The sequence below is a fragment of the Scyliorhinus torazame genome, chromosome 5, assembly GCF_047496885.1.
Source record: "Scyliorhinus torazame isolate Kashiwa2021f chromosome 5, sScyTor2.1, whole genome shotgun sequence".
In the NCBI taxonomy this organism is placed as follows: domain Eukaryota; kingdom Metazoa; phylum Chordata; class Chondrichthyes; order Carcharhiniformes; family Scyliorhinidae; genus Scyliorhinus; species Scyliorhinus torazame.
In genome coordinates this window covers 253,275,323-253,287,979 of record NC_092711.1, presented here as the reverse complement: position 1 = coordinate 253,287,979, position 12,657 = coordinate 253,275,323, and the positions used below count along the sequence as shown (strand labels likewise).

The window sequence follows — 12,657 nt, the reverse complement described above, 5'->3', positions numbered from 1 at the left end:
TCGGCTAAGCCAGAGATTCTCTCCAGCTTGATGAAAATTCTGGCCTTAGGAGTGAGCTTTTGGGCAGAATGATGGAAGCAACAACCCAAATGAGTTTGTGAAACATTTAAATATTTCAATGGGGGAGGTTTGTGTGGATTAACTAATGTAGGTGAAATTTCCATCATTACTAATTATTTAATAGCCTTGTGATCACCAATATCATTGAACCACAATGTTTCATTTGGAACATCTCCCCAAATATATAAAAATAAATGTTAGCTTTCCCAAGGTTCTTGGTAAAACAAATCATCAGAAGCTATTCTGGGATCTTCTTGGGCCATATGGTTCAATTCTCTGTGTTTGCCGAGCGGGCAGATTTCAGCTACAGTAGGAGCACTGGGATTGTCTTCTGGGCTACAAAAAGAGGCAAGAAAAGAATCACTTCCCATCATCCACAGCCCCCACTAGAAAATGCAAGTGTGTGCAAACTGGATTGGGACTAATCCTTCTGCCTTCTGGTAGTCACTTTGCTGGCACCCAGTGCATGGGCTCACAGGATGACCAGCCGAATGGGACAGGTGCAGGAGGGCAACTAGCCCTTATGAACTCTACCTCAGCAAGTGCGCACCTTCAGGAGAGGAAGGTAGCAAATTGGAGGAGAAAAGAAAACACAAAGTAAGTGTGCAAGGCTCTGTGGGAGCTGTTGTTCAATGGGAGTAAAGGGGAAAAAACAAGCTCAGGCAGCATTCCATCCTGACTACTGCCTCACAAGCTTTGTGGAAGTCGGGTGAGAACAGGTTCAGCCTTGGATGGCCATTTGATGAGGTACCAGAGAGCACCATTGTCTATGGAACCATTCCCCAACTTGAATTGATACCTCCAAGAACAAGAGGAAAAGAAAATCTAAATATCTAACTCTCTTCAACCTGAACTTACTTTTTTTTTAGAGCCAAGATGGTGTTACCCATTGAGGATAGACAATGGTAATGTCAAATGCCATTCACCGAGGGGTCCAAATTACAGAAGCATGTTTGGAACACGGTGTCGAATATTTTGTGACAGAGGATATCGGCTGATAGGCCGAAGGCAGGTTGAATGCACGTTGACCAGGTGCTGGTCGGGAATCAGTAGGTGCAAAGGTGAGTCTGTGGAAAAGTTGTTTCCTTAAATCTCACGCTATTCTACCCAATAGCTCAATTAGTAAATCTGCATGTAACTGAGTCATGCAAACCTGGAAGGTTCTAGATTTAATTTTGAGTCTATGCTGAGTAGCTTGGGCTGGCAGATCATGCTACCATAAACTTCAGCGTTACTGGGTTTAGAAGGGAATTTTTAAAATGGTATTGTTCAAGATCATTATAGAGTGACTTTTTTTCACCGAAATGCATGTTTATGAATGTTTGGTGAGAACAAGATCAGTCAGGCTCAGTTATCCACTGGCTGAAGAACCTGCTGACAATCCCATATGAGTACTGCAGTTGAAAGTTGCTATTTGGGTGAGGTAGTGGACTGTGGTCAGCTGCCGTGGAACATTGCCCAGTACAACTGAGCACCTCCAGAAACAGGGGAAAAATGGAGAGGACCAAATATTTATTGCTGATTGATTTTTGCTTGCTGGCTGCTTATCCAGTGCCTCTAAAGCCATGAAAAAGCCAATGGCATTTTGGATTTTATCGATAAAAGCATTAAGTACAGGAGAAAACACTAATGATGAAATTATATTACAAATTGGTTGGGTTACAATTAGAGTACTGCATGCAACTTTTGATGCCCCATTATAGAACACCATAAATCACGGGGAAATCGCAGAGTAAATTCCTCAGTATAATGCCAAAGATGGAAAGTATACCTGTGAGGAAAGATTTCAGACACAGTACATCAAAGGTTGTTAGAGCATGGAATGATTTTCAACGCAAAGTAATAGTGAATAAAAGTATTGTATCTTTCAAGAGCGACTGGATCATTTGTTGAAGCAGAACAAGATACAGGGCTTGGAAAGAATGTGACATAGTGGGAATAGTTTTGGGTAACTCTGGTAAAGAAGCAGTATGGATGCAATGAGATCAATGGTAGTTTTAATGAAGTTTCTCCTTGCTCTTACTTGCATCGTTCTGTTACAGTTGAAATCTCCTGCCTTTCACCCTTTCCACCTTCTCTGCCTTTTATTAGTCAGGAGCAATATCTTTAGTGATATAGGGCAGGATTCTCCATTGCCGGCAGCGCAGCCACGCCCGCGGGTTTCCCGGCGGTGTGGTGTGTCCACAATGGGAAATCCCATTGGTCGGTGGCGGGAACGGAGGATTCCACTGCCGGCGAAGGGGTGGTGTGTTTTGTGGTGGTGCAGTTGGCCCGCCATTGGCCGGTGGTGGGATCTTCTGATCCCGTCGCTTTCAACAGGGTTTCCCGTTCTATTCACCCTCCGCAGTCGGGGAACCCACGGTGAGGGTGCACCTTTGTGGGGCAGGAAGATTCTGGCCATTGTTTCCTTTGTTCATTGTCTTACAAAGTGAGACAGAACTGTATAATTTTATTTGCGCAACCTGGCAAAATCTTTGGATTATTCCAAAAGAACTGCAATTTAAAACCCCATCAACTCCAGTGTAGCAGAACAATAGAGACCATTCATTGCAGTCAGATATTGAATATGTTCCAGGACTCAATTCTATGGTTTAAGGAGAAAATGGAGAATGTAAACTACGCAGAACTGGATGTACAACATTGGGGAGGATTTCTTCTGCTGCTTTAGTTGTATTAAATAATAAATCTAATTTTTATACAGCTGCATAAATGGAAACTTACCACAATCTGTACTCTCCTGTGAATGAAGAGAATGTAACAGTTCTACTATACTATGAGATAAAAAGAATAATTTCAAATACTGGAAATCACATCTGCTATAAAAACAGAAAGTCCATTTTATTTCACTTTTTAAAAGAGCAATGTAATATTTAACTGAAAACACATTATTCAGAATTGAAATTCCTATCCCAATCTCAATGCCCGTCATACAAATTGAAAGAACCAGGGAACAATTCCAAATTCTTCAACTGCAATCTGGAAAGCTTTTTACAACTCCTGAGGAATCGTCATGGTAACTATGTTGGTCTCTGAACAACATCATACTGTTGCGGGTGGCACGGTGGCACAGTGGTTAGCACTGCTGCCTCACGGCACCGAGGACCCGGGTTTGATCCCGGCCCTGGGTCACTGTCCGTGTGGAGTTTGCACATTCTCAACGTGCCTGCGCGGGTCTCACTCCCACAACCCAAAGATGTGCAGCGTAGGTAGGCCGATTAGCCATGCTAAATTGTCCCTCAATTGGAAAAAATTTATTGGGTACTCTAAATTTACCAAAAAAAGAACAAAAACATAATTCTGCTGCACTATTGAGATAAGCATTTGGAGTGGATATCAGAAATTCTTGATGATCAAAATGAGTACAGCATCAATATTGATAGCTTCAAAAGTACAATACAATGTTCATTTTTTATTTATTGTTGAGATGCTAAGGCATCTCAGTGTGGAGAATGCCAACAAAGTTGAAAAGAAAAGATGAAGTGAATCAAGAAATACTTGCTGGTAACACTAGGGTTTGGTTTGAAAGATTGTTGCATTTCTGTAATATAAAAATGAGCAGGAGACTAATTGCATGCTAATAATTTCATTCTCTTATGTTCAGTTTCTTCTCCCAGTTCCTTTTTAATTGAGTGTTGCTGGCAGGGCCAGTATTTGTCGTCCATGTTACTGCCTTTGAGAAGATGATGGTGAACTGCCTTCTTGAACCACTGCCGTCCATCTGATACTGAGTTCTGGTCTGGAAGTTCCAGGACTTTGAAGGAATGGTGATTTAGTTCCAGGACAGGATGGTGTGTGCCTTGGAGTGGAACTGGGTGGTGGTGGTGTTTCCACACACCTCCTGCTCTGTCCTTCTGGGTGGTAGAGGTCACGGGATTGGAAATGCTGTTGAAAGTTCCTTGGCGAGTTGCTGAGTGTGTCTTGTATGGTACATACTGCTACCACTGTGCACCAGTGGTAAAAGGAGTGGCTGTTTAAGGTGGTAGATAGTGTGTCAATCAAGCAAGTTGCTTTGTCCTGGATTATGTCAGGCTTCTTGAACGCTGTTGGAGCTGCACTCAACCAGGCAAATGAACAATATTTCTTTTGTACACTTGACTTGTGCCTTGTAGGTGGTGGATAAGCTTTGAGGAGTCAGGAGGTAAGTTACAGACCACCAAATTCCTATCTCTGAGCTGGTCTTCTTTTTAAAATAAATTTTTACTGGATGTAGGCTTCGCTGACAAGGTCAACATTTGTTGCCCATCCCTAATTGCCCTTGAGACGGTGGTGGTGAGCTGTCTTCTTGAACTGTGGCAGTCTGTGTGGTGTAGGTACACCCACAGTGCTGTTAGGTAGGGAGTTCCATGATTTTGACCCAATGACAGTGAAGGAACGGTGATATATTTCCAAGTCAGGATGGTGACTAACTTGAGGGGAATATTCCGGTAGCAGTGTTCCCAGATATCTGCTTTGTACTTCTAGATGATAATGGTCGTGGGTTTGGAAGGTGCTGCCTATGGAGCCTTGGTGAGTTCCTGCACTACATCATTTAGGTGGTATACACTGCTGCTGTTGTGCACCAATCAAGCGGGCTGCTTTGTCCTGGGAAATGTCGAGCTTCTTGAGTGTTGTTGGAGCTGTATTCATCCAGGCAAGTAGGGAGTATTCCATTACACTCCTGACTGTGCCTTGTAGATGGTGGACAGGCTTTGGGGAGTCAGGAAGTGAGTTACACACTATAGCCTCTGACCTGCTCTTGTAGCTATGGTATTTTTTTGGCTAGTACAGCTCAGTTTCTGGTTAATGGTACCCCAGGATGCTGATAGTGGGGGATTCCGTGATGGTAATGCCATTAAATGTCATGGGGCAGTGGTTTGATTATCGTTATTGGAGATGGTCATTGCCTGCCACTTGTGTGGCATGAATGTTGCTTGCCACTTGTCAGCGCCAGCCTGGATATTGTTCAGGTCTTGCTGCATCTGCACATGGATGTTTCAGTGTCTGAGCGGTTGCGAATGGCACTGAACATTCTGCAATCATCAGCAAACATCCCCACATCTGACTTTATGTTGGAAGGAAGGTCATTGATGAAGCAGCTGAAGATGGTTTGGCCGAGGGCACTACTCTGAGGAACTCCTCAAATGATGGTCGGGATTCTCCGACCCCCCGCTGGGCCGGAGAATCGCCGGGGAGTGGCGGAAATCCCGCCCCACTGCCCCGACGCCGGCTGCTGGATTCTCCGGCGCTGGTGTTTTGGCGGGGGCAGGAATCGCACCACGCCAGTCGGGATTCGTTGGCAGCGGCCCCCCCCCCCCCCCCCCGGCGCTTCTCCGCTCTGCGATGGGCCGAGCGGCCGCCCGTTTTCGGCTAGTCCCGCCGGTGTAAATTACACGAGGTTCTTACCAGCGGGACCTGGCGCTGTGGACGGCCTGCGGAATCCTCGGGGGGGGGGGGGGCGTGCGGCGGCATCTGGCCCCGGGAGGGGGGCCCACACGGTGGCCTGGCCCGCGATCGGGGCCCACCGATCTGCGGGCGGGCCTGTGCCGTGGGGGCACTCTTTGCCTCCACGCCAGCTGCTGTAAAGCTCCGCCATGGCTGGCGCAGAGAAGAAAACCCCTGCGCATGCACAGGGATCACGCCAGCGGTTCTGGGAACACGCTGGTGCTCCTGCGCATGCGGCAACTCACGCCGGTTGAAGTGGCGCCAACCGGTCCAACGCCGGCCTAGCCCCCGAAGGTGCGGAGGATTCTGCACCTTCTGGGCAACCCGATGCCGGAGTGGTTCATGCCACTCTTTGGCGCCGGTACGGCCCGTCCGCTGGATACCAGAGAATCCCACCCGATGTCTCGGGATTGAGATGACTGACCTCCAACAACCACAGTAATCTTCGTTTGTGCCAAGTATGACTTCAACCAGTTGTCACATTTAATTCAATGGCAGGTCCAGTTAAGTTTCTGATAAATGGTAACGTCTAGGATGCCGATAATGGGGATTCTGTGATAGCAATGCTGTTGAATACCAAACAGTGATGGCTAGATTCTCTCATGTTGGTGATGGTCATTGCCTGGCACTTGTGTGGCATGAATGTTACTTGCCACTATTAGCCAAAGCCCGAAGTAATTCATGTTTTGCTGCATAAAGACACAAACTACTTCAGCATCTGAGAAGTCATGAATATACTGAACATTGTGCAATCACCAGCAAACATCCCTCAAAATTACAAAATCCAGCCCTCATCCCTCACACCCCATCACCACCCAAACTCTCCAATGTCTGTTCTATGCCACCCAATGCTGCCCACCCACCTCCGAAGTCCCCTCACGCTCCTTCTGACAAACTCTGCCAAGCTACAGCACTTCATGCCCAAGAACCCACGATGCACTGGGCAGAACCAATAAATCCCATAGGCACAGTAAGATGTGTAAAAAATGCTTTAAAAACATTAATTAATTCATACTTTTCTGTTACCCTTTAAAAAGATTAATTTTGCTTAGAGGGCAATAGAAATGTCTATCGTCCAGTCCTTTCAAAGCATCAATAACAAAATCACAAATCTTTAAAACCACTTAATATTATGTAAATATGCATTGTGGAATTGACAGTAGAATCATGGAAACTGGGCTGTCAATCAAGCAATGTCTTCTATGGGGTGCAGCAATTTCAATTAGTGATGCTCGATCAATAACTCCAGAAGCGAGATTGGATGACAATTGAAGGTTTTATTACACTAGATGTTTCCCCCAGCAGCGCAGGTACAGAATGCAGCTGCTAGGGAGACACAGACTCTTATACTCCGCCTTACTGGGCGGAACCAGCAGGCAGGCTTCACCAGTGATCTTCCTGTCTCGGGTACCTCACACGCCAATGATCTTACAGCCTCAACCTAGGTACCGTAATACCCCTAATACAGACTACCACATTCACCCCCTGTTAAAAAAAAAGTCCGGCGGGGGTGGTGGTCTCGCGTCATGCAGTGGTAGAGGTTATGGTGATACCCGTTGGTGGTACAGTGTTTTGCCATATTACACTTCACAACTATTTACAGTATTCCTTTTACATGTACATATCAGAATGAAGCAATTAGTCGATCGGGGGCCCTGGTCGTCCTCTGTGATTGTCGCAGTTTCAGCGGTGATGCAGGCGCCTGCTCGGGCATCCGTGACTCCGGGAGCATGACTTTGGCTTCTTCGGTAGCTTCATCACCCCTGGGTGAGACCAGTGGAAGAACCGATCCACCTGGAAAGGGGGCAGCCGTGGGGTGTGCCGGTGGGAGGGCGGGTGGGGTTGGTGGGGGGGGGTGGGGTGGGTGGGGATCCAGCGGGTGCCAGGTCCCGTAGGGAGACTGTATCCTGCCGGCCATCGGGGTATGCCACGTAGGCGTTCTGAGGGTTAGCGTGAAGGATGTGGACCCTCTCTACTAATGGGTCCGACTTGTGCGCCCGCACGTGTTTGCGGAGCAGAATGGGTCCAGGAGCTGCCAGCCAGGTTGGGAGTGAGGTCCTGGAGGAGGACTTCCTAGGGAAGGCAAGGAGACGTTCATGAGGTGTTTAGTTTGTTGTGGTACACAGCAGTGATCAGATGGAGTGGAGTGCATCGGGAAGGACCTCCTGCCAGCGGGAGATTGGGAGATTCCTGGACTGTAGGGCCAGTAGGACGATCTTTCAGACCGTTCCGTTCTCCCTCTCTATCTGTCCGTTTCCCCGGGGGTTATAACTGGTCGTCCTGCTCGAGGCGATGCCGTTGCTGAGCAGGAATTGACGCAGTTCGTCACTCATGAAGGAGGGCCCCCTATTGCTGTGTATGTAGGCGGGGAAACCGAACAGGGTAAAGATACTGTGGAGGGCTTTATGACGGTGGTTGCGGTCATGTTGGGGCAGGGGATGGCGAATGGGAGCCGGGAGTACTCGTCAATCATGTTCAGGATGTACGTGTTGCGGTAGGTGGAGGGGAGGGGCCATTTGAAGTCCATACTGAGGCGTTCAAAGGGACGGGAAGCCTTTATCAGGTGCGCTTTCTCTGGCGTGTAGAAGTGCGGCTTGCACTCCGCGCAGATTTGGCAGTTCCTGGTGACGGTCCTGATCTCCTCGAGGGAGTAGGGCAGGTTGCGGGTCTTGATAAAATGGAAGAATCAAGTGACCCCCTGGGTGGCCCCGGGCCTATGACTCCATCATGCACTATGTAGCCAAGGATTGAGGTTGAGGGGCGACCTGATAGAGGGGCATAGACAGAGTGGATAGTCAGAGGCTTTTCCCCGGGGTAGAGGGGTCAATTACTAGGGGGCATAGGTTTAAGGTGAGAGGGGCAAGGTTTAGAGTAGATGTACGAGGCAAGTTTTTTACGCAGAGGGTAGTGGGTGCCTGGAACTCGCTACCGGAGGAGGTGGTGGAAGCAGGGACGATAGTGACATTTAAGGGCATCTTGACAAATACATGAATAGGATGGGAATAGAGGGATACGGACCCAGGAAGTGTAGAAGATTGTAGTTTAGTCGGGCAGCATGGTCGGCACGGGCTTGGAGGGCCAAAGGGCCTGTTCCTGTGCTGTACATTTCTTTGTTCTTTATTCTTTGATGGCTAGACTGTCAGTGCTGAACACGCATTTGTCCTTGTTGTAGGTCAAGTTTAGGGTTTTTGCGGTCTGGAGGAATTTGCGGAGGTGCGTGTCGTAGTCCTGCTGGTCGTGGCCGCAGATGGTGACGTTGTCGAGGTACGGAAACATGGCCGCAAACCGTACCGGTCAACCATTCGGTCCATCTCCTGTTGGAAGGCCGAGACTCCATTTGTGACACCGAAGGGAACCCTTAGGAAGTGGTAGAGCCGCCCATCTGCTTCAAATGCAGTGTACTTGCGGTCGTCCGGGTGGATGTGGAGCTGGTGGTAGACGGATTTGAGGTCCACCGTGGAAAAGACCTTGTACTGTGCAATCTGATTGACCAAATCAGATATGCGGGGGAGAGGCTACGCGTCGAGCTGCGTATACCTGTTGATGGTCTGACTATAATCGATGACCATCCTGTGCTTCTCCCCGGTCTTTACAACCACTACTTGAGCTCTCCAGGGGCTGTTGCTAGCCTCGATAACACCTCCCTTCAGTAGCCGCTGGACCTCCGTCCTAATGAAGGTCCGGTCCTGGGCACTGTACCGTCTGCTCCTGGTGGCGATGGGTTTGCATCCGGGGTGAGGTTCGCAAAAAGGGAAGGCGGGTCGACCTTGAGGGTCGCAAGGCTGCAGACAGTGAGGGGGGTATAGGCCCTGTTGAAAGGACACTACATTCGCCCAGTAAACCAGGTTTACGCCCGACATCTGCTAGCGACAAGGCGACAAATCCCAGGCTGAAACTTGCGGGCAGTCACAATTCCTACCCAGTACCAGGAGCGCGCGGTAGAATTCATCCAGCGATTCCCCTGGGATTTGTTGAATTTGAAAGTTAAGCTCTAGAGGTTGCATTGGAAGTCCAATCCCAGGAGCGTGACAGCGCAGAGGTGAGGGAGGACGTAGAGTCGGAAATTTTTAAATTCTCTTCCCTGGACCGTGAGGCTCGCTAGGCAGAACCCCTTGATCTCTACAGAGTGAGACCCGGAGGCCAGGGAGATTTTTTTGGTTAACTGGGTGTATGGGAAGAGAACAGCGCCTTACCAGAGTCGATCACGCAGGATGTTTTGCGCCCGTTGATGAGCAGGGTCGTCGTCGCGGTCGAGAGCGTTCGGGGCCGAGACTGGTCCAGGGTCACCGAGGCGAGTCATGGTAAAAGTTGAAGATTTTCCTTGGGCGGTGTGTGGTCATCCGAATCGGGGTCCTGAGACTCCAGCCAAGATGGCGGCGCCCCCGGGTCGCACATGGCTGGGGGTGGGCAAGATGGCAGCACCCACGCATCGCACGTGGTCCCTGGGGAATAAGATGGCGGCACCCGGGGTCCGCACATGGCTGGGGAAAATGAAGATGGCGGCGCCCGTGGCCCGCACATGGCCCGTGGAGAGAGTTGTGGTGGAGACCCCGGTTGGCCCCTGGAGACAGCGGCGACCGCCCGGGCCTGGCATACCACCACGAAATGGTCCTTTTTGACACAACCTTTGCAGGTGGAGGAGCAGGCCAGTCAGCGCTGCCGGGGGTGCTTGGCTTGCCCGCAAAAATAACAGCGGGGCCCTCCAGGGTTGCCTGGTAGCCGCGCCGCACAAGCTTGTGGGTGGATGGGGGATGCATCGGGGTCGGCCGCGGGTGGGTTCCATGCTGCCCAAGGGGCTGCCGCGCGGTTGGGGACGTACGCACAGGCATTTCGGGAGGTCACATCCAAGGAGCTAGCCTGTGCCTCCTTGAGGCCTAGTGTCTCTTTCTCCAGCAGTCGCTGACGGATTTGGGAGGACAGCATACCTGCAACAAATGCGTCCCGGATTAAAGGTTCTGTGTGGTCGCTGGCTGAAACTTGCGGGCAGTCACAATTCCTACCCAGTACCAGGAGCGCGCGGTAGAATTCATCCAGCGATTCCCCTGGGATTTGTCGCCTTGTCGCTAGCAGATGTCGGGCGTAAACCTGGTTTACTGGGCAAATGTAGTGTCCTTTCAACAGGGCCATCGCGGCCTCGAAATCGTCCGCATCCTCGATGAGGGTGTAGATCTCTGGGCTCACTCTCGAGTGGAGAACTTGCAGTTTCTGGTCCTCCATGGGTGCAGTCGTGGCCATCCTGAGGTACCCTTTGAAGCACACCAGCCAGTGTTTGAAGGTTGCCGCTGAGTTTGCCGCGTGGGGGCTGAGTTGCAGACACTCCGGCTTGATTCGGAGCTCCATTCTTTTAAATCTAGTCCAATAAATTGATGTTCGATCAATAACTCCAGAAGCGAGATTGGATGACAATTGAAGGCGTTATTGGACTAGATGTTTCCCCCAGCAGCGCAGGTACAGAATGCAGCTGCTAGGGAGACACAGACTCTTATACTCCGCCTTACTGGGCGGAACCAGCAGGCAGGCTTCACCAGTGATCTTCCTGTCTCAGGTACCTCCCACACCAATGATCTTACAGCCTCAACCTAGGTACCGTAATACCCCTAATACAGACTACCACAATTAGGTTGTCTGGGTTCCCGCCCCACTATCTCGTGCAAACATCAGATGGTCAATTAATAGCCATCAGTTGGGAAGGAGACCAATTAGAACAACAAAAGGAGGCTCCAGGTAGGCTGGAATATCATGTGACAGTGAGTAATACCATGAACAGGACGTTGGTCATGTTTAGAATTATACAGGCTCTCTGCTCGCCGAATCAGTTTATTTTTTATAAACCCAAAACCCATAAAAGAAAATGTCACAAAACACGCATGCAGATGTTGCCACCTTCCCCAGCGGAATCTGCTGATATATTCTATCATTGTTCGAGTGGCAAGCCTTTCCTTCCACTCTTGTGCCACTTAATTAAAGGGTCCGAAGTTTTATTACATCTGATGCCTAATATTTGCAGATGGTGGGTTGTTAACAAACTTAATAGCTTTTTAATTAGTGATTTCAAAATGGTGGGTGAGTTGCTAATTTCTGTGCCTGTTTGCCTTTGTAATTTGGGAGACTGGTGGAATGTCACCGTATTGCCGGGCAGCACGGTAGCATGGTGGTTAGCACAATTGCTTCACAGCTCCAGGGTCCCAGGTTCGATTCCCGGCTTGGGTCACTGTCTGTGCGGAGTCTGCACGTTCTCCCCGTGTGTGCGTGGGTTTCCTCCGGGTGCTCCGGTTTCCTCCCACAGTCCAAAGATGTGCAGGTTAGGTGGATTGGACATGCTAAATTGCTCTTAGTGTCTAAATTGCCCTTGGTGTTGGGTGGGGTTACTGGGTTATGGGGATAGGGTGGAGGTGTGGGCTTGGGTAGGGTGCTCTTTCAAAGAGCCGGTGCAGACTCGATGGGCCGAATGGCCTCCTTCTGCACTGTAAATTCTATGATTGCCAACCCAATGCCCAAATGTCATGGGTGGGACTGGGCAGCCCACTCAATTTGTGACCATAAAATCCAGGCCATGGTTCCAAGGTACGAAGCCTCTTCCTGCAGCCTCCCATTCCAAGAATAATAGTCAATGCTGCCTGAAGAGCGGGATGAAAATTGAGAAATTTGTTTTATCACTGGATACTGATTCAGGATTTGAGCTGTAGTCCCCAGGAAAAATTATATATAATTTTTTAGAACTGTGTTTTTCTTCACAAAAGTATTACATCAAACGCAAATGCATGGCTGATTAGAAACACAAAGCTGAATCAAAATTGTTGCCTGAGGCACTTTGCTCGCTATAAGATTATGCATGAGCTGCTGAGTATGGAGAGCAGGAGAGGACAGGAAGTCTGGAATAAAACCTTTCCAGATTTATTTCTTGTCTTGACCAGACTTCAAATACAATGGATGCCTGAGGTTTACAGGCACTAGGAGCATGAAGAAGCTTCTTCTATACATCTTGTGCTGATCATGCCCCTGGCTCTGTGATATACCACTGGTGCTTCCTTTTGTCCAGCCCAATAGTCTGGAGTTTGGCAAGTTTCATTTCATCTGTGTGATTTTCACTGAGTGGTGGAAGATGGATGAAAGAAGCAAAAAAAAAACCCCAGAGGAAATGGAGGGCAGAAGGAAACATGTTTTGAATAGTAATAG

The 12,657-nt window shown here is 49.1% G+C and overlaps 1 protein-coding gene across 2 annotated transcripts in view; it reads left to right on the top strand.

Moving 5' to 3' along the window:
* Positions 1 to 12,657, top strand: part of srpx2 (sushi-repeat containing protein X-linked 2) — a 122,646-nt gene that overhangs the window by 59,627 nt on the left and 50,362 nt on the right. The window contains exon 4 of one of the 2 annotated variants that reach the window (XM_072505359.1): positions 930 to 1,121. The exons of the other annotated variant lie outside the window; for it this stretch is intronic. Within the exon in view, the coding sequence (XP_072361460.1) occupies positions 930 to 1,121 (192 nt within the window). The remainder of the gene's footprint in view (positions 1 to 929; positions 1,122 to 12,657) is intronic. 2 annotated transcript variants of the gene reach the window in all.